The sequence below is a fragment of the Wyeomyia smithii genome, chromosome 1 (genome assembly GCF_029784165.1).
Source record: "Wyeomyia smithii strain HCP4-BCI-WySm-NY-G18 chromosome 1, ASM2978416v1, whole genome shotgun sequence".
NCBI classification, from domain to species: Eukaryota; Metazoa; Arthropoda; class Insecta; order Diptera; family Culicidae; genus Wyeomyia; species Wyeomyia smithii.
The window spans coordinates 37203188-37225688 of record NC_073694.1 but is presented as its reverse complement, the minus strand read 5'-3'; the positions used below and the strand labels follow the sequence as shown (position 1 = coordinate 37225688).

At 40.4% G+C, this 22501-nt stretch overlaps 1 protein-coding gene across 1 annotated transcript in view; it reads right to left on the bottom strand.

The window, feature by feature from the left end:
* Positions 1–1075: 1075 nt before the first annotated feature.
* LOC129716698 (putative ankyrin repeat protein RF_0381) overlaps positions 1076–22501 on the bottom strand; it is a 33808-nt gene continuing 12382 nt past the window's right edge. Inside the window, exons 4-5 of the mRNA XM_055666531.1 lie at positions 1256–1526; positions 1076–1209 (exon numbers count right to left, since the gene is read on the bottom strand). Coding sequence (XP_055522506.1) covers positions 1076–1209; positions 1256–1526 — 405 coding nt within the window. The remainder of the gene's footprint in view (positions 1210–1255; positions 1527–22501) is intronic.

Sequence of the window (22501 nt, the reverse complement as noted above, 5' to 3'; positions counted from 1 at the left end):
AGTCTTCCACGGTACGCAAATACGTCACACAACCGTCAGCATGTTTGCTAGCATCTGTAAAGATTTGAACCTCCAACAAATCGATTTCGGTAATCAACGCGCAGCCTAGATAGCATCGAATGGCTAGCGCTACCACAATTCCCACCACCTGACATCGATCTCCTGATCCCAACTGCATTTGGGACGCCACAATTATTGGTTGGTATACGGTGACCCAGTGGGTCGGAAAATCTGGCAACGGGTCTTTTCGTTAGTCAGAACCTCTTCGTAGTGCTTCGTTGAGTAGATGAGTTTGTGCAACATCCCAGATTACTCTTGACACTCGCTCGATGGAGGTGTGCTTGTCCTGGCTGAAGTAACGCTGAGTAACGTAAACGTAAACGCTCGAAGATACGTCGCGGGTCTTCCGAAAAACAAATCGCCGCGAATTTAAATTTGGTAAAATATTTTCCTCAAGTCTCTGCCGAATGCAAATCGTTTTTCGCGGAACCTGATCATTACTTTGATCAACGAAAGCAGCATTTCCAGTCCTTTCAGCAGCTGTGAGTTCGAGTACCCTGCACGGCAACCGCAGCATTTCACACGATTCTTACATTGCTGAGTGTCTATGGGTTTTGCACGACGTTTAGCGGAAGATATCAAACATTATCGGGCGCTGTTTCAGTAAACACTTCGGCAGTAGCTAACTGCTTCTTCTCAAACTGCTTCTTCTCTAACTGCTTCATCCTTCACAGAGCCATGCGGAAATTGTCTGGGAATCGTTTCTCATCTACTTTTCATAGCAGGCCGGCTTCGAACCGGTCGCCAGTCCGTTTTGTTGTTCCTCCAAGCATTTGCCCGTTTATCTTCTGCTAATTCCTGAGGGAGTATCCTAACCGACTCTTCAAAAGCATAGTGGCGTATCAGCAGATCTTCGTTGAAAGTTTCACGATGGTATCCTAAAAAATCTCCCACCTATTCATTGGCAGAATGTCATAACCCATGAATCGTCCATCCAAGCTTCGCGTGTGACATCAGCAATCCGTCACCTTCTCTCATACCTCCACCATGCCAAGCTGGTTTGAAAATTTTTTTTTTAACCAAAGTAACCGAGGAACGTCAGCACCGTTATTGCTTTATCTCTGTAGTACAGCTGCACTGGTACCATCAGAAACATAATTTTAGAAGTAGGCCGGATGCACGCGCTCTTCCCCACAGCGTTGACGATCTCTGCAATCGCCAACATTACAGAGAATTCGGAACTTGCACTGGTTACTGTGTTCATTCAGGCACACATTACAGAGCTTTTCGCGAGTTACTAGCCTCAAAAGGCCATGACATTTGTGACCGGTGTTGTGGCAAACCTTGCAAGACTTCAGCTCTCCACGGTCGAATATAGTGCGTCTTCTGCGGCATTTCTCTTTTGGTAGTGAACCCATTCGGGCTTTTAACGATCCGGAATCTTCGCCACTAATCTTTGATATGCAACGGATTGACGAGGTGTTGCCGAAGTCCCGCAGCTTCCAAGTGTTCGCAAAGCTGCTCCACTGTATTTTCGAATGGGATGAAACTATTTATATCGTCCGGTTTTGGGCGCGCTAGTTCGTTTACTACGTCAAAGCTTTTCCGCTACCCCCGGAGCCGTTTCGGGTAAAAGTAGCAGACCGGAAACCAACTCTATCGCTCTCAGACCTTCCAGCGACCGTACCAGATTTTCATGGTTCATATAACCACCAGCTTCGATGGTTGTTTCTAGGAAGCAAAAACACAACGGCCACTGCTTCGGGTTGCCCGAGAACTTGGTAAGTATGGAGGCTAATTACCTTCTGGTTGCCAACTGGGCCTTCGTCGGCCCGAATCGTTCCTGCCCCAGCCTATTTCAGCTGCCCTTGCGCTTTCTCCTTTTTTTCTGCGACGGAGTACTGCTCTCCGCGGCATTGAACGAACGAAAAACTTTCGAGAACAGTTGACCTGACAAAGACGACAAGGAAGAGGGATAGGCGGAACTGAGTCTCAAGATGAGAGCTATTGGGGAAACCTTTGTGGAATAATTATATAAATCTAAGACCAGTTTTTTCCATCCCAAGCAGTTGAAACGACATCTCTTCAAGATACTTTCGTCTCATTAGATAGGGAGAGATGCAGCGCCACAGAGCTGGCCGTTGACATTCGGAGGTAGGAACTGTAGTAAGTAAGTTCAGTAGGAAATGAGTTAAAGAAGCAACTGAAGCCGGTTGTCGACTCGTTTTTCATTATATATCTTACATGCAAAGAAGTTTTATTTCATTCGGCGTTCATCGCGTTTTGGCCACTATCATCGAAAGATATGTCGTTTACCTGCGTCTATGGATCTTGTTCCAAGCGAACGTACTCAAGATTATCGGTTCATGTTGCTAGTAAATAAAAAGGTGAGGTGACTATTATACGTGTGTCAATATCTGCTGTGATAAAAAAAAAGTAATAATAATAATGAAAAAAACATCTTAGACAAGTGGCGTTAAAACTTCCAAAAAAATCTGACGTCACTGTCATCAGACGGACCAAGGGAACAGACGGGGCATTGAAAATTTTCCACCACCAGGGAGAAACAAAGTCATGAATGCAACGTCGCTTCCTTACTGTGCGGAGTCGTTGATTGTCACCGATTGACTGTAACGAATATGATACACATCCTTTCGATACTACGGTTACCGGAAGGGGGGGTGAGTGTGGGGACAGACTTACCACCGCGGGAAAACACGCTCAAGACAAGATGCTATAGGAAGCAAGTTGCAATCGGGTTTATGGTTTTATCTATTCTCTACCGCATTGCGCCGTGCCGGCGCGTTGCTTCTCTCGGCTGTGTCAACTGTCATTTCAGATTAGAACAATGAAATAAAAGTAATCGTCAACGACACAGTCGTTACGGCAAGCGAGTGATAGTAAATTGCTTTACTAGCGTATGATAGTGCAAGTAGGATCCATTCTGCACGCTTCGGATCGTTCAAGCGCACGGGCGCCAATTCGAGTGGAAAAATTAAATTTTTCATGAAACGTGAACACGTCAGCGTTGATAAGATAGTCAAATGTTATATGGTGAATAACGGGATTTCGAATTTAGTGCCTCATAAAAACCGGGAAACGGAGACCAGGGATGTATTATGACTAGAACTATGTCCTAAAATAAAGAAAAGATGGTCCTCCTACACAACGTTCAACCCTGTCGCAGAGCTATAATTTGCATCCTTCGCTAGTTCTTTCGCTTAATAAAAGATCCGATAGGACAAACTCCCAAATGAAGGAACCCACGCTTCTTATAACCCCCATCCCCCCGTTTAACGACAGCAGCGCAGTGGAAGCGCACCCAAGCGGATTTTGGTATGCACTCCTGGTTGCGGCTATGCACCTCTCTGTCGGCAAAGATCCATTCAGTCGCGAAAGATATGCAAAATTTTCGCAAACTAAGAAAATATTTATGTAATATAATTTTATTCATTGATCGTAAAATTTCGCACAATATAGCGCATAAAATCGTAGCGTATCTCGCCGAAACCGTTTTGTCCCGTTCCTTCCGGTTGTTCCTGCCGGTGTAGAACGCGAATTCCATCAAAGTCGAAATTTGAAATTCCTTCTTAGCAATAAAGATTATTGGAAAACGACACAGACCATGGGGATGTGTCACCCCCGACACTCGAGTTTGGAAGCAAAACTATACCGGTCCTGACTCGGGTTAGACCATCTTATCTATTGCTTACCCTAGCGAATGGAATGTCTTTTCGCGTGGCCCGATGGAATGGGCAAACCAACTTTCAATCAGAGCGATTTCAACCACATGAGCAACAACTTCAACACTCCGACTAGCGCAAAACTAGCTTTGTCATTTCACAGCCCAGGTTTAATTCAATCAAAACTATCCCGGTTGATTCGATCCTTCTGCGAGTTGTCTTTTTCGTTTTTCCTGTTTTGAACTGCGCACCCCTGACGCCCGACAAGATGCAGATAATTTAATTAAAACAGCTCTCTCGAGTAGGAGTGCGAATTTCGACAGAATCCAAGAAACAATCTGTGTGCATGGAATTGGCGAAACCCAAGCGCACACAAAGTAAATAATTACTTTGGACGGTCCTAGCTTTCGTCTTACGAGAAGGTTTTATCTAAGAGGAGCCGAAGATTCGTTTGCGGTTTCGATTCACATATTGTGTTTTGTACGCTTTGGGTACTTAGCAGAAGGACTATGCAACCAGGAGACGGCTGTCACGAAGCAAACTTTTGCAACAAGACAGCCCGCTCTCCGTTTGGACCATGTTAATACCGGAACAAAGCATCGTAACTAAATTATTGCAGAAATGTGTTGCCTTTGAATGGCTTGCGGTCGGATTAACAGCTAGGTATGGTAGACGTAATTATCGAAAATCAATTTGGAAATTTGTGAAAGGCGAGTTTTGTCATTGAATCTAAACTCTACACTAAAATTGGAGTGCCAGAATATTTTCGTTGAAGTTGGATCAACGTATGAAAAGATACTGCACAAAAGTCTGCGCAAAACCTAATGAATAATGTCCGATAAAATGTTATAAAACTTGCCACAAATTAAAAAAAATGAAGAATATTGAATTGATATGTAACTAAGTACAAGGTAGTAGTTAGAAAGTTAAATAAGTTTGAAGTGTTTCAATCATATTAATAATTATATATTGAAAGATTGTGGCAGGGTATGGAGAAATAATTTGATTCCATGCTTTTAATAATAAAGAATAGTGAGATGTAAGACTGTGAGAAAATTTGATCAAACTGTGGAGTAGAATAAAGTATGGTGAATTATACGTTAGATGCCATTCCAAAACCATTATATAATTCATAACGCATCTCGTCTCCCCTCTTCTTTTTATGCGTGTATTTTTTTCATCAATCTTGCCATTCCACTGTGAGTAGACGGCCTTTTCACTTTGGAAAACAGGAGTTTAATGTGAGAGTATACATTGTTATTCGCCTAAATTTGGAACTTCAATCAAGAAAAGTATAAATGTATACACAACTCTGGGTATATTCTACCAATCCTCACATTGCTTCTCTGTCTTTAAGTTTTTCTGCTTCTTAATATAATTTTTTCTGCCTTCCTATCTTTCTATCTGTTAATCTGCCTGACTTTATACCTTTCTATCTTTTTATTTTTCTAACTTCTAATTTTTACGTCTTTGTTTCTTATGTCTATTTGTCCTATTATATTTCTATCTTTTTATATTTCGTTTTTTCTATCTTTCTATCTCTCTACCTTTCTATCTTTCTGTCTTTCTATCTTTCTATCTTTCTATCTTTCTATCTTTCTATCTTTCTATGTTTCTATGTTTCTATGTTTCTATGTTTCTATGTTTCTATGTTTCTATGTTTCTATCTTTCTATGTTTCTATGTTTCTATGTTTCTATGTTTCTATGTTTCTATGTTTCTATGTTTCTATCTTGCTATGTTTCTATTTTTCCATCTTTCTATCTTTCTATCTTTCAATCTTTCTATCTCTCTATCTTTCTATCTTTCTATCTTTCTATCTTTCTATCTTTCTATCTTTCTATCTTTCTATCTTTCTATCTTTCTATTTTTATATCTTTCTATCTTTCTATCTTTCTATTTTTCTATCTTTCTATCTTTCTATCTGTATATCTTCCTATCTTTTTATCCTTCTATCTTTCTATCTTTCTATCTTTCTATCTTTCTATCTTTCCATCTTTCTATCTTTCTATCTTTCTATCTTTCTATCTTTCTATCTTTCTATCTTTCTATCTTTCTATCTTTCTATCTTTCTATCTTTCTATCTTTCTATCTTTCTATCTTTCTATCTTTCTATCTTTCTATCTTTCTATCTTTCTATCTTTCTATCTTTCTATCTTTCTATCTTTCTATCTTTCTATCTTTCTATCTTTCTATCTTTTTATATTTCGTTCTTTATATCTATCTATTTTATTTCTATTCTTCGGTCTTTCCATCTCTATGTATTTTTTTCTCACCGCATTACTGTTTTCCCATCTCATTGTTTTTAAATATCTCTGTCTTATGGTTGGCGTGTCTTCTACGACCTATCAATTTGTTTTCTCGCACTTATTCTGTCATCTTGTAAATGCGTATTTCTGTTTTCCTGGTTTTTTTTTGTCTTTTCCCCTGTTTATTTTATTATCGTCTTTTCTTTCTACCTTACGTCATACGTAGCTTTGTCTATCAATTTTTTGTGTCTTTCCATTTGTCTCTCGTTTTATTTTATTTTATTTTAGTTTTTGTCTATCATGTGTTCTGTTTATTTCGTGTTTCTGTCTTTCAGCTTTTATGTTTTTTTTTTTTTAAATTAAGAATGTATGTCTCTAACGTTTGTTTTTGTCGCTCTTGTTGTTTCCGGTTTTAGAAACGTTAATGTTGGTTCTGTAAATTCTTGTGTTTTCTAGGTTAAGGTCAGGCCATTTCTGTCGTTGTCTTTTTATCTTTTTCATTTTCTGTAAACTTTTTGGTCACCGTTTCACTTTCTTTTTTCATTTTTAATTTATTTTTCACTTCTGCTCTCCACGTTTCTCATTCCACCATATTTTTCTGACTATTCAGTTCTTGAAATTTCATTTATCACTTTTCTACTTTGTATTACTATCAATTGTAGACTATATTATTGTAATCTATTTTAAAGTTTTATAAATTTGGATAAGCTCTAAACTGTCTTTTCTTCTGAATTTATATCTTTCTATCTGTATATTGAGTGTCTATGTATATTTCTGTCTTTCAATCCTACTGTTTATCTGTCTATAAGCCTTTCCATTTCTCTATTCCCAGTCTTTCAGACTCGCTCTTTCTGTCTGTCCTATCATGTTTCTGTTTTTGGTCTTTATGATTACTATAACTCTGTTTTATTGTAGTTTTATCATTTGGACTTCTTGTCTGTCTTTTTTTCTTCAATTTTGTCTATTTGTTTTTTTTCTGTCTTCTTGTTTTTCCTATTTCATGTCGCTCTATCTATCTGCCATTTTTTGTCCTTCTTTCTTTCTTCTTATCAGTCTACAGTTTTTTGTCTTTTTATATTTCTTACATATTTTAACTGGTTTTTAAAAAATATAATAAAAAAAAAATATTTTGATTGCTAGACTAAAAAGCAATGATTCAAAATTTATAAATTGAGAATGTAAGGAAAAAACTGATTAGTAAGAACTGAAAAGTGACAAAAGTAGATCGAAAAGCGAAAAGTGAAGAGTAAAAACCAAGTGAGAAATGTGTGAAAAGTGTGAAGTGAAAAGCGGAAAGTGAAAAGTGAAAAGTAAAAAGTGAAAATTAAAAAGTGAGAAGTGAAAAGTCAAAAATAAAAATTGAAAAGTGAGAGGTAACAAGTGGAAAGCGAATAGTGTAAAGTGAAAAATGAAAAGTGAAAAATGAAAAGTGAAAAATGAAAAATAAGAGTGAAAAGTGAAAATTGAAAAATGAAAAGTAAAAAATGAAAATGAAAAGTGAAGAGTGAAGAGTGCAGAGTGAAAAGTGAAGAGAGTAAAGTGTATAACGTAATAAGTAAAGTATTGAATGTGTAAAGTGTAAGAAGTAAAGTTAAAAACTAAAAGTGAAAAGTAACAAACAAAAATAGAATAGCGAATACTGAAAAGTAAAAATTAGGTGTAAAGTGTGACAATTGAAAAGCGAAAAGTGAAAACTAAAAAGTGAAAAATGAGAAGAGAAAAGCGAAAGCTAAAATTGAAAAGTGAAAAGTAAAAATTGAGAAGTGAGAGGTAAAAAGTGGAAAGTGAATAGTGAAAATTGAAAAATGAGAAGTGAAAAATGAAAAGTGAGGAGTGAAGAGTGCAGAGTGAAGAGTGAAAAGTAAAGAGTGAAGAGTGTATTGTATATAGTGTAATGTGTAAACAGTAAAGTGAAAAATTAAAAGTGACAAGTGACAAACGAAAATCGAAAAGCGAAAAGTGAAATGTAAAAACTAAGTGTGAAGTGTGTGAAAACTGTGAAGTGAAAATCGCAAGGTGAAAAGTGAAATGTGTAAACAGTAAAGTGAAAATTGAAAAGTAAGAAGTGAAATATGAAAAGTGAAAAGTGAGAAGTGAAAAAAGAAAAGTGAAAAGTGAAAAGAGAAAGGAGAAAAGTGAAGAGTGAACAGTGATAAGCAAAAAGTGAAAAGTGAAAAGTGAAATGTAAAAAGTGAAAAGTGAAAAGTGAAAAGTGAAAAGTAAAAAGTGAAAAGTTAATAGTCAAAAGTGAAAAGTGAAAAGTGAAAAGTTAAAAGTGAAAAATGAAAAGTGAAAAGTGAAAAAAGAAAAGTTAAAAGAGAAAAATTCAATAGTGAAGAGTATAAATTAAAAAGAGAATGGTAAAAAGTGGAAGGTGAATAGTGAAAACTGAAAAATAAAAAGTAAAAAGTGAAGAGCGAAGAGTGAAGATAATTAAGTGTATAGTGTAATGTGTATAGGGTAAAACGTAAATTGAAAAATTTAAAGTGAAAAGTGACAAACGAATATCGAAAAGCGAAAAGTGAAAAGTAAAAACTAAATATAAAGTGTGTGAGAAGTGTGAAGTGAAAAGCGAAAAGTGAAAAGTAAAAAGTGAATAGTGAAAAGTAAAAAGTGAAAATTGCAAATTGAGAAGTGAAAAGTGAAAAGAAAAACACGAAAGGTGAAAAGTGAAAAGTGAAAAGTGAAGAGTGAAGAGTTAAGAGTGTATAGTGTAGTATGTATAGTGTAAAAAGTAAAGTGAAAAATAAAAAGTGAAAAGTGACAAACGAAAATCGAAAAGCGGAAAGTGAAAAGCAAAAACTAAGTGTGAAGTGTGTAAAAAGTGTGAAGTGAAAAGCGAAAAGTGAAAAGTAAAAAGTGAAAAGCTAAAAGTGAAAAGTGAAAAGTGAATAGTAAATAGTGAAAAGTGAAAAGTGAAAAGTGAAAAATTGAAAGTGAAAAATTAAGAGTAAAAAGTGAAAAATAAAAAGTGAAAAGTGAAAAGTGAAAAGCGAAAAGTGAAAAGTGAAAAGTGAAATTGAAAAGTGAAAATTAAAAGTGAAAAGTGAAAAACGTAGAGTGAAAAGTGAAAAGTGAAAAGTGAAAAGTGAAAAGTTAAAAGTGAAAAGTGAAAAGTGAAAAATGAAAAGTGAAAAGTGAAATGTGGAACTTGGAAAGTGTTAATAGTGAAGTGTAAAACGTGAAGTGTATAGTGAAAAGTGTAAAGCGTAAAGTGTGAAGTAAAAAATGAAAAATAAAGCGGGAATGAAAAGTAAAATATGCAAAAGAGCAACTAAAAAGTAAGAAGTAAAAAGGAAGCCTATTTTAACATAAATTAGGAGGTAAAACTTCAACATAAACTTGAAAGAAGTAGAAGATCATGTAAATGAAGAATAAAAGACAGACAGAATTAAAAATAGACAAACGCAAGTAAAAAAATGAAATCGATTGAGACAGCAAGTAGAAAAATATAAAACGAAAAAACTAGACAGTAAACTGTGAAAAACTAGTGCATTCAAAGAGAGACAGAGAGTCAAACAGTAATAAGAATGAAATGACACTAAGACAGAGAAATTGAGAGACAACTATTGAAAGAAGATAGGCAGGTGAGAAAAAACAGAAAGACAAAAAATAGAAAGACACAAAGAAGGAAAACCAGAAATACAGAGAACAGGAAGTTACGAAGACACTAAAAGCACAAATAGACTCGAGTGCACAAAGATTATAGGGTTAAAAAAGAAATACAAACAGAAATAATGACTGAGAGACTGCTACATTAATAGATAAAGACGAAACAAAAATATGGATAAACAGAAATACATGATACAGAGACACAAAAAGACCGAAATACAGAAAGGTACAGAGAGAGAGAGGGATACAAATTAAAGAACAATAGAAGATCAAAAAGACAGACAGGTGAACCGAAAAACAGCAATCAAACAGAAAAACAAAAAACAGACAAAAAATAGCCGAAAATAGGGGGGAGAAGAGATTGTATGAAAGAAAGGCTGGAAGTAAAAAAAAAAAAAAGAATTACAAAAGGCAAAGGGACAAAAAGAAAGAAAACAAGAGGACTGCAAAATAAAAAGACAAGTAGATGAAAATAAGAATAAGAAATAAGAAACACACTTAATTTTTTTCCGGGTCTCGGTAATTACACATTCTGTGCCGAACACGCATCAGTACTGGACGTGTTTGGTGATCGGTCCGATAGAGTATAAAACAAAAGACGTGTGAACAAGTGTTGGCATTGTTTGCCTGGTCAAGTGAAATAAATCCGGGTTCAAGGTCGTGCCTTTGTGCAACTGTTTCGCATCGTGACTGCCAGCTGGTGCGTAAGCCGATTTGGCTGCTGGCTGGATTGTGCTACAGCAGTGGACGAGACACAAACGAGGAAAAAGAAGAAGCCATCAGTGTCAGCGAGTTGTATCGCTGTGTGGAGTGATCTCACACCTGGCTCGCTGCTGGTGGCTGTTTGGTGCTGCTTTATTGGTGCTGCTGGCTGTAACGGCTGCTACTTCGAACGATCGGACAACCAACCTTACTGGAAGGGAGAAATAAAAAGGTACGTGTTCTTGTCAGCGCTAGTGCGCTAGACTTAGCGCGATGGATGTAGATCCCTCGCCTCCCGCGCCACCATCCCCGAACCCCTCTGACCCTGACCCTTCTGTTACCCCCTCCCCTGTTCATTCTTCAGTCCCCCCTCGCCCCAGGCTTTACCCAGACGGAGCCCAGGGCAGCTATACTGTTTATTTTCGGCCAAAGGCAGGACCGAAATCGAAAAAGTTGAACCTCTTGCAGATTTCTAAAGACCTGACGAAGGAGTACAAGGGCGTGACCGAAATTTCCAAGGTCCGGCCTAACAAGCTCCGTGTCGTGGTCGGTAACCTGAAAGAGGCCAACGATATAGCTTGCTCTGAGCTCTTCACACGCGAGTATCGCGTTTACATTCCCGCACGAGACGTGGAGATCGACGGTGTCATAACCGATTCGAGTCTGTCCGTCGAGTGTATACTGCAAAGTGCCAAAGGGTGCTTTAAGAACAAAACGTGTCCCGAAGTAAAGGTGCTCGACTGCAAGCAATTGCGGTCAGCATCGATCATCGGTGGCAAAACAGTATACACTCCGTCAGACTCGTTTCGAGTTACGTTCGCCGGGTCTGCACTACCAAGCCACGTCTCGATCCACCGGGTTCGTCTCCCTGTGAGGCTCTACGTGCCCCGCGTCATGAACTGCCTGAATTGCAAGCAGTTAGGCCATACAGCCGCCTACTGCTGCAATAAGGCACGTTGTGGCAAGTGTGGGGAGTCTCATGCGGAAGATTCTTGCAGTGTTAACGCTGAAAAGTGTATTCACTGCGGAGAAAATCTGCATGAGCTCTCGACATGTGCGGTGTACATGCAGCGCAGGGATAAAATAAAACGGTCTCTCAAAGAGCGTTCAAAGCGTTCCTACGCTGACATGCTGAAGAAGACCGTTACCACTTCTCCCGTTACTTCGAACCCCTTCGATCTGTTGTCCTCTGATGAAACCGATTCTGACGATTCACCAGCGGGAACATCTTACGCCAATCCTGGGGAGTCTAGAAAGAGGAAAAATATTTCCTCTCCTAAACTTCCCAGAAAAGGTCCTAAGATTTCTCAAAGTGAAATGAAAGTTACAAACAAACCAAACAGTGCTGCGGAAAAACCGAAGCAAACTCCTCCTGGGCTGGCAAATTTAAAGTCCCAGAAGGAGTTCCCAGCACTGCCAGGAACATCTAAAACCCCAGTTGCTCCTTTTACACTCCCAGTTGATGAAACAAACTCTGGATTAGTGAAATTTTCTGACATTGTGGACTGGATTTTTGAAACTTTTAATGTACCCGATCCAATTAAAATTTTTCTTACAGCATTCCTCCCAACAGTTAGATCATTTTTGAAGCAGTTGACTGCCCAATGGCCTCTCCTTGCAGCGATTGTATCCTTCGATGCCTAATTCAACTGCGTATATGAAGGATTCTATCTCTGTCTTACAGTGGAATTGTAGAAGTATTTTACCAAAAATTGATTCGTTTAAAGTTTTGATAAATAAAAACAAATGCGATGCATTTTCCCTTTGTGAAACTTGGCTTACTTCAAATATTGATCTCAACTTCCATGATTTTAATATTATTCGCCTTGATCGAGACACCCCATATGGAGTAGTACTTTTAGGGATTAAAAAGTGCTATTCTTTCTATCGTATTAACCTCCCCTCGATTCCAGGCATCGAAGTTGTCGCATGTCAAATGACAATACAAGGTAAAGAGCTTTGTATTGCCTCAATATATATTCCCCCCAGAGCACAGGTTGAGCAACGGCTGCTCTTTGATTTAATAGAACTTCTTCCCTCGCCACGTTTGATTTTGGGAGACTTCAACTCTCATGGCGTGGCTTGGGGTTCCCCATACAATGATAACCGCTCCTCTTTAATCTATAACCTTTGCGATGACTTCGACATGACTATTTTAAACAACGGTGAAATGACACGTATCCCGAAACCTCCAGCGCGCCCAAGCGCTTTGGATCTATCCTTATGTTCGACGTCGCTACGGTTGGATTGCACATGGAAGGTAATCCTCGATCCTCACGGTAGCGACCATCTGCCTATTCTTATTTCAATTACTAACGGGTCAACTCGCATGCGACCAATTGACATTCCGTATGACCTCACACGAAATGTCGATTGGAAGTTATACGAGGAAATGATTTCAAAAGCGGTCGAGTCGATTCAACATCATTCACCACTTGAAGAATACAACCTCCTCGCGGGCTTGATTCTCGACGCCGCGTTGCAAGCCCAAACGAAGAAATATCCCGGCGTAACGATCAAAGAACGGCCTCCCACTCCGTGGTGGGACCAAGAGTGCTCCGATGTCTACACGCAAAGATCCGACGCGTTTAAGGCCTACCAGACGGGAGGTATACCTGGCGACTATTTACGGTATTCGGAGCTTGATACCAAGCTTAAAAGCTTGGCTAAAGCAAAGAAACGTGGATATTGGCGTCGGTTCGTGAACGAGACGTCGAGGGAGACATCGATGAGCACTCTTTGGAACACAGCCCGAAGAATGCGGAATCGCATAACGGTCAACGAAAGCGAGGAGTCTTCAAGTAGGTGGATATTTGATTTTGCCAGGAAAGTATGTCCGGACTCTGTTCCTGCGCAAAATATTGTTCGCGATGCGTCTCCGGGCCACGACGCGATAGAATCACCTTTTACGATGGCAGAATTTTCAGTTGCCCTCCTGTCCTGTAACAATAACGCGCCTGGATTAGATAGAATCAAATTCAACTTGTTGAAGAATCTACCCGGCAATGCCAAGAGGCGCTTGTTGAACTTGTTCAATAAGTTCCTGGAGCAAAACATTGTTCCGCAGGATTGGAGGCAAGTGAAGGTGATCGCCATCCAAAAACCAGGGAAACCAGCTTCTAATCACAACTCTTATAGGCCGATTGCAATGCTATCCTGTATCCGGAAATTGATGGAAAAAATGATACTCCGTCGTTTAGACCACTGGGTCGAATCAAATGGTCTACTATCAGAAACTCAATTTGGCTTCCGCCGTGCCAAAGGGACGAATGATTGTCTTGCGTTGCTTTCAACAGATATTCAGCTGGCGTATGCTCGTAAAGAACAAATGGCGTCTGCGTTCTTGGACATTAAGGGGGCTTTTGATTCCGTTTCTATTGACATTCTTTCGGGTAAACTTCACCGACAAGGATTTTCTCCAATTTTGAACAATTTTTTGCACAATTTGTTGTCCGAAAAGCACATGCATTTTACGCATGGCGATTTGGCAACTTTTCGCATTAGCTACATGGGTCTTCCCCAGGGCTCATGTTTAAGCCCCCTTCTTTACAACTTTTATGTAAATGACATCGACGAATGTCTGGCAAATTCATGCACGATAAGACAACTTGCAGACGACAGTGTAATCTCTGTTACAGGAGCCAAAGCTGCCGATTTGCAAGGACCATTGCAAGATACCTTGGACAATTTGTCTGCTTGGGCTTTACAGCTAGGTATCGAATTCTCTCCGGAGAAGACTGAGATAGTAGTTTTTTCTAGGAAGCATGAACCTGCTCAGCTTCAAACACAATTAATGGGTAAAACGATTTCTCAGGTTTTGGTACACAAATATCTTGGTGTCTGGTTCGACTCTAAAGGCACCTGGGGTTGTCACGTGAGGTATCTGATGAAAAAATGTCAACAAAGAGTGAATTTTCTTCGTACAATAACCGGACAATGGTGGGGAGCCCATCCAGGAGACCTTATAAGGCTTTACCAAACAACGATATTGTCTGTTATTGAGTACGGGTGTTTCTGCTTCCGCTCCGCAGCAAACACACATTTGATCAAACTGGAGCGAATACAATATCGTTGTTTGCGTATCGCCTTAGGTTGCATGCAGTCGACCCATACGATGAGTTTGGAGGTTTTAGCTGGAGTACTACCATTGAAAAACCGCTTCTGGAGCCTGTCTTCTCGTATTCTAATCAAATGTGAGGTCTTGAACCGTCCCGTGATTGAAAATTTTGAAAGGTTAATCGAACTTCATTCTCAAACCCGTTTTATGACATTGTATTTCAATCACATGTCCCAAAATATTAACCCTTCTTCGAATATTCCAAATCGTGTCGACTTATCAAATACTTCTGATTCTACTGTGTTTTTCGATACATCCATGATAGAAGAAACTCGTGGAATCCCGGATCATTTACGCGTGCAGCAGATCCCTAAAATTTTTTCCAATAAATATCGAAACATCAACTGCGACAATATGTACTACACTGACGGATCACTTCTTAATGGGTCCACTGGCTTCGGTATCTTCAATAACAATTTAACCGTCTCCCATAAGCTCGATAATCCTGCTTCTGTTTACGTCGCAGAATTAGCTGCAATTCAGTACACCCTAGGGATTATCGAAAAAATGCCCACGGACCATTATTTCATCTTTACGGACAGTCTCAGTTCCATTGAGGCTCTCCGATCGATGAAAGATGTTAAGCACTCTCCGTATTTCCTGGGGAAAATACGGGAACATCTGAGTGCTTTATCCGAAAAATCTACTCAGATTACCTTAGCGTGGGTCCCTTCTCACTGCTCGATACCGGGTAATGAGAAAGCGGACTCTTTGGCTAAGGTGGGCGCAACAAACGGTGATATTTATGAAAGACCAATTGCCTTTAATGAATTTTTCGCACTTGTACGTCAGAATACGATCATCAGTTGGCAAAATGCTTGGACCAGAGGGGAATTGGGAAGGTGGTTACATTCCATAATCCCCAAAGTATCGACGAACCCGTGGTTCAAGGGGTTGGATGTAGGTCGGGATTTCATTTGCGTGATGTCCCGGCTTATGTCCAATCACTATAGATTTGACGCGCTCCTCCGTCGTGTTGGGCTCGGGGAGAGTGGTATCTGTGCCTGTGGTGAAGGTTATCACGACATAGAGCATGTGGTTTGGTCATGCCCTGTACACCGTGACGCCAGGTCTAAATTAATAGCTTCCCTGCAGGCCGAGGGTAGACAGCCGGCTGTTCCTGTTCGTGATGTCTTGGCGAGCCGTGACCTATCCTACATGTCCCTTATATACGTTTTCCTGAAATCCATCCACGCCCCAGTCTAGTCTCGTTCCCCTCCGTCTACACCCAACAAAACGACAAGAACACGTTTGAACCTTAAGCACAAAACCAGCAACCAGACCCCGCACAATAGAACCAGGACCCAAGGACTACGAGCCTCTGTCCCAACTCACGACATCGTGGCTCAGCAGAACGAATCCATACATGCCATTCGACGATTATCAGACGACCATTGAACAACAAAACACTGATTGGAAATCCCATGCTAGTTTTAAGTTAGACTTAATTTCAGCTCGTAGTCGGCAGCGAGGATAAAAAATTTGCTTTAGTTTTTAAGTCATCAGATATAATTGGCGCCGTTAAACATTAAATTGTATTTGTGCCGTGTCAAATAAATGTTATGGGAAGAAAAAAAAAAAAAAACTGAATTTTCGAGACAGGATGTAAGTAGTAAACGCTCTGCAAAATTTGGCACATAATTATAATTATGTACAAAATGCAGAGCCAAATTGAACAAACGCATTGACATGTATGAATTTATCAATTCAATCACCTTGAGTATACGCTGCCGAATTGGAGTTTTCATTGAAGTTCCAACAACAGGTTAAAGCATTCAAAATAGTTTCATTTAAAATTCTCTGGTTGCCTAAAAACTTGCTAAAAATAATAAAAACTCCCAATGTTTTTATTTCCGAATGCGAAATACTCTAATCCATGTAGCGTAATTTATTTTTATAACAATTTTCATTTCCTTGGTACCGTGCATGTGTTCGACAGACACAATGCATCCATTTGCCCATTTAGCGTTCTGATGAGCTGTGCAATGATCCATGCAAAATACCCAACCACACCGCACCAACTAACAAAACGTACGCTTCGTTCGTTCGACTGACAGCCAATGGCAGGCAGTGTGTTAGCTTACTAGCTGTTCAATCATCCTGAAATGTGTCACACTGGCAGACAACCCGCGGTGCGCGAATTGCGAAATGGTTCTCTGAAACCTCATCAGGGTACCTACGATCCGTGCACCCGGTGAACCTCCGCTAAACTGGTGGCGTTGAGAGGTAGATTGGAGCGTGTGCACTTTATTGGCGACATTATTTCTCGCGCGGGTGTAAATTTCACTCCATTTGAGCGGAAAATGGTAACTGAATTGATGGGTGTATATGTGTGTGCACGCGGATCATATTAAATTTCACACCAGGATGCCACGGTGTGTACACGGTGGCAGAACATTTCCCACAAACGAACGGCATTGAGGCGGTAATGGCAGTAGCATGATTGCAGGTAGTAAAAATAAATTGCACAAATGAAATAAAAGAAGCAGAAAAAAAGTATTCCGGAGTCAATGAAAGTCAACGAAGGCGAGTAAAAAAGGAGCTTGTCCTGGAAGCTGTGTTCTGCCACATAATTAACACTTTACCTTCCCAACCCTTACTTGTAGCATTTAGGACGATGAGTTCGGGGAAACGTTTTCTTCTGCAAAACCGCAGTGTATCTTTGTTCGGTCTTTGGTCCTTCGACGGAACAAAAAAAAAAACAACAACAACAAAAAGTGAGTAATGTTCTCACTCACAACCCTCCGGTTGCAGTTGATGTAAAAGGAAATATTTGCTTTGTTTCTTGTTTTTTTTTTTCGCATTGCTGATGGTTGCTGACAGCTCAAAAATGGTTCTTATCGTGCAAGGTTCGTTTCAGGTCCGATATTCTCGTAGGTGTTTGGTGTGATGGGATGCAACCTATATACCATATCTAAACATTGCAGATAATACCGTGCGAACGTATTGTGTTGATTTCACCGAACGACCGAAGGACTTGTTGCAAAGATACCGGCTCCGCTGCGAAAGAAAAGCATACAAGCCATTGTGTGCATTTTGGACCAGTTTTTCACATTCTGCTTCCGGGGGTAAATATGAGCTTTAGTGTAAGATTTACATTGGTGGGAGGACACTGAATGCATTCTTTGTTTTTCGTAACGATACTTGCTAAGCGAACGTATGGAAGACATCCTCAAATATATGGTAATGTTTACTGTTTGCACTTCCAGTAGAGTTCTGTTTTACTTACAGCCATTTGACAACAAACTGTTAAGCTAACTTGAAATTTCAGGCACTTAATGAATGTGTTATGTGTTCATTGGTGCACATGGGTACAAATAGAAATACCTATTTTGAATCTCAAAAAAATATTATGACTGAATAAATTAATCTGCTCAATAATATAGCTGTAATAAGGTTGCTTATTGGTGGTACAAACTGCTGAACTGCTCAGGGCGATAAATGAGTTGAACAATCGTTAGGTTAACGTACAAACAAAGTTTGTTTATAATGAACGATGGGTAACTTACATCTCCTAGATTGTCTCGAGTTACGATATTGGCCACTCATACTGGGATACGATACTGGGAGAAACTGTTAGTGTCAGTAAGATCGTAGCGCTAGCCCCGCATTGTCCTGTACACTAAACAGTCGGCTGCGAAGTCTGTGTATAAATGAACAGAAGGTCAAGTTCCGAATCAGAATGTAGCACAGCAAGGGTTTGCTTTGCTTTGGGCAACTTTTTTAATTATTTAAATTTTCAACAGCAATTTTTCACTTTTATAATATGATTTTACGAATATTATAATTTAATGCGATAGTGGGAAAATTTTCAAGTGTTGAAATACTGTACGGATTTTCCGCTTATATATGAACAGACACATATTATATCTGGTTGTGATATTGTAATGATATTTTGTCCTGCTCGGGTCCCGTGCCACCATCCCCGAACCCGCTTGACCCTGACCCTTCTGTTACCCCTCCCCTGTTCATTCTCCAGTCCCCCCTCGCCCCAGGCTTTACCCGGACGGATCTCAACAGGGCAGCTATACTGTTTATTTTCGTCCAAAGGCAGGAGTGAATTCAAAGCGATTAAACATACTGCAAATTTCTAAAGACCTAACGAAGGGGTACAAGGCCGTGACCGAAATTTCCAAGGTCCGACCTAACAAGCTCCGTGTCGTGGTCAGTGATCTGGAACAGGCCAATGCTATCGCTTGCTCTGAGCTCTTCACACGCGAGTATCGCGTTTACACATACCCGCACGAGACGTGGAGATCGACGGTGTCATAACCGATTCGAGTCTGTCTTTCGAGTGTATCCTAAAAAGCGCAACCGGTTGCTTCAAAAATACTGAAACACAGGCGAAGATTTTGGATTGTAAGCAATTGCGGTCCATGTCTCTCGTCGGCGGTAAAAAAGTTTACACTCCGTCAGACTCGTTTCGCGTTACGTTTGCCGGATCTGCACTCCCTAGCCACGTCTCGATCGACCGGGTTCGTCTGCCTGTGCGATTGTATGTACCCCGTGTTATGAATTGCACCAATTGCAAGCAGTTAGGCCACACAGCCGCCTACTGCTGCAATAAGGCACGATGTAGCAAGTGTGGGGAGACTCATGCGGAAGATTCTTGCAGTGTTAATGCTGAAAAATGTATTCACTGTGGGGAAAACCAGCATGAGCTCTCCACATGCCCGGTGTACATGCAGCGTAGAGATAAAATCAAGCGGTCGCTTAAGGAGCGTTCAAAGCGTTCTTATGCTGAGATGCTGAAGAAGACCGTGACCACTTCTACCATAACATCGAACCCCTTTTATCTGTTGTCCTCTGATGAAACCGATTCTGACGATTCATCAGCGGGAACATCTTATGCCAATCCTGGGGAGTCTAGGAAGAGGAAAAATGTTTCTTCTCCTAAACTTCCCCGTAAAGGTCCTAAGATTTCCCAAAGTGTAATGAAAAGTACGAACAAACCAAACAGTGCTGCGGAAAAACCGAAGCAAACTCCTCCTCGGCTTGCAAATTTAAAGTCCCAGAAGGAGTTCCCAGCACTGCCAGGAACATCTAAAGCCCCAGTTGTTCCTTTTGCACATCCAGTTGATGAAACAAACTCTGGATTAGTGAAATTTTCTGACATTGTGGACTGGATTTTTGAAAATTTCAATGTACCCGATCCAAATAAAATTTTTCTTACAGCATTCCTCCCAACAGTTAGATCATTTTTGAAGCAGTTGACTGCCCAATGGCCCCCCTTGCACCGATTGTATCCTTCGATGCCTAATTCAACTGCGTATATGAAGGATTCTATCTCTGTCTTACAGTGGAATTGTAGAAGTATTTTACCAAAAATTGATTCGTTTAAAGTTTTGATAAATAAAAACAAATGCGATGCATTTTCCCTTTGTGAAACTTGGCTTACTTCAAATATTGATCTCAACTTCCATGATTTTAATATTATTCGCCTTGATCGAGACACCCCATATGGAGGAGTACTTTTAGGGATTAAAAAGTGCTATTCTTTCTATCGTATTAACCTCCCCTCGATTCCAGGCATCGAAGTTGTCGCATGTCAAATGACAATACAAGGTAAAGAGCTTTGTATTGCCTCAATATATATTCCTCCCAGAGCACAGGTTGGGCAACGGCTGCTCTTTGATTTAATAGAACTTCTTCCCTCGCCACGTTTGATTTTGGGAGACTTCAACTTTCATGGCGTGGCTTGGGGTTCCCCATACAATGATAACCGCTCCTTTTTAATCTATAACCTTTGCGATGACCTCGACATGACTATTTTAAACAACGGCGAAATGACAAGTATCCCGAAACCTCCAGCGCGCCCAAGCGCTTTGGATCTATCCTTATGTTCGACGTCGCTACGGTTGGATTGAACATGGAAGGTAATCCTCGACCCTCACGGTAGCGACCATTTGCCTATTCTTATTTCAATTAATAACGGGTCAACTCGCATGCGACCAGTTGACATTCCGTATGACCTCACACGGAATGTCGATTGGAAGTTATACGAGGAAATGATTTCAAAAGCGGTCGATTCGATTCAACATCATCCACCACTTGAAGAATACAACCTCCTCGCGGGCTTGATTCTCGACGTCGCGTTGCAAGCCCAAACGAAGAAATATCCCGGCGTAACGACGATTTACGGTATTCGGAGCTTGATACCAAGCTTAAAAGCTTGGCTAAAGCAAAGAAACGCGGATATTGGCGTCGGTTCGTGAACGACACGTCGAGGGAGACATCGATGAGCACTCTTTGGAACACAGCCCGAAGAATGCGGAATCGCGTAACGGTCAACGAAAGCGAGGAGTCTTCAAGTAGGTGGATATTCGATTTTGCCAGGAAAGTATGTCCGGACTCTGTTCCTGAGCAAAACATTGTTCGCGATGCGTCTCCGGGCCACGACGCGATAGAATCACCTTTTACGATGGCAGAATTTTCAGTTGCCCTCCTGTCCTGTAACAATAACGCGCCTGGGTTGAATAGAATCAAATTCAACTTGTTGAAGAATCTACCCGGCAATGCCAAGAGGCGCTTGTTGAACTTGTTCAATAAGTTCCTGGAGCAAAACATTGTACCGCAGGATTGGAGGCAAGTGAAGGTGATCGCCATCCAAAAACCAGGGAAACCAGCTTCTGATCACAACCCTTATAGGCCGATTGCAATGCTATCCTGTATCCGGAAATTGATGGAAAAAATGATACTCCGTCGTTAAGACCATTGGGTCGAATCAAATGGTCTACTATCAGATACTCAATTTGGCTTCCGCCGTGCCAAAGGGACGAATGATTGTCTTGCGTTGCTTTCAACAGATATTCAGCTGGCGTATGCTCGCAAAAAACAAATGGCGTCTGCGTTCTTGGACTTTTGATTCCGTTTCTATTGACATTCTTCCGGGTAAACTTCACCGACAAGGATTTTCTTCAATTTTGAACAATTTTTTGCACAATTTGTTGTCCGAAAAGCACATTCATTTTACGCACGGCGATTTGGCAACTTTTCGCATTAGCTACATGGGTCTTCCCCAGGGCTCATGTTTAAGCCCCCTTCTTTACAACTTTTATGTAAATGACATCGACGAATGTCTGGCAAATTCATGCACGATAAGACAACTTGCAGACGACAGTGTAATCTCTGTTACAGGAGCCAAAGCTGCCGATTTGCAAGGACCATTGCTAGATACCTTGGACAATTTGTCTGCTTGGGCTTTACAGCTAGGTATCGAATTCTCTCCGGAGAAGACTGAGATAGTAGTTTTTTCTAGGAAGCATGAACCTGCTCAGCTTCAAACAAAATTAATGGGTAAAACGATTTCTCAGGTTTTGGTACACAAATATCTTGGTATCTGGTTCGACTCTAAAGGCACCTGGGGTTGTCACGTGAGGTATCTGATGAAAAAATGTCAATAAAGAGTGAATTTTCTTCGTACAATAACCGGACAATGGTGGGGAGCCCATCCAGGAGACCTTATAAGGCTTTGCCAAACAACGATATTGTCTGTTATTGAATACGGGTGTTTCTGCTTCCGCTCCGCAGCGAATACAATATCGTTGTTTGCGTATCGCCTTAGGTTGCATGCAGTCGACCCATACGATGAGTTTGGAGGTCTTAGCTAGAGTACTACCATTGAAAAACCGCTTCTGGAGCCTGTCTTCTCGTATTCTTATCAAATGTGAGGTCTTGAACCGTCCCGTGATTGAAAATTTTTAAAGGTTAATCGAACTTAATTCTCAAACCCGTTTTATGACATTGTATTTCCATCACATGTCCCAAAATATTAACCCTTCTTCGAATATTCCAAATCGTGTCGACTTATCAAATACTTCTGATTCTACTGTGTTTTTCGATACATCCATGATAGAAGAAACTCGTGGAATCCCGGATCATTTACGCGTGCAGCAGATCCCCAAAATTTTTTCCAATAAATATCGAAACATCAACTGCAACAATATGTTCTACACTGACGGATCACTTCTTGATGGGTCCACTGGCTTCGGTATTTCCAATAACAATTTAACCGTCTCCCATAAGCTCGATAATCCTGCTTCTGTTTACGTCGTAGAATTGGCTGCAATTAAGTACACCCTAGGGATTATCGAAAAAATGCCCACGGACCATTATTTCATCTTTACGGACAGTCTCAGT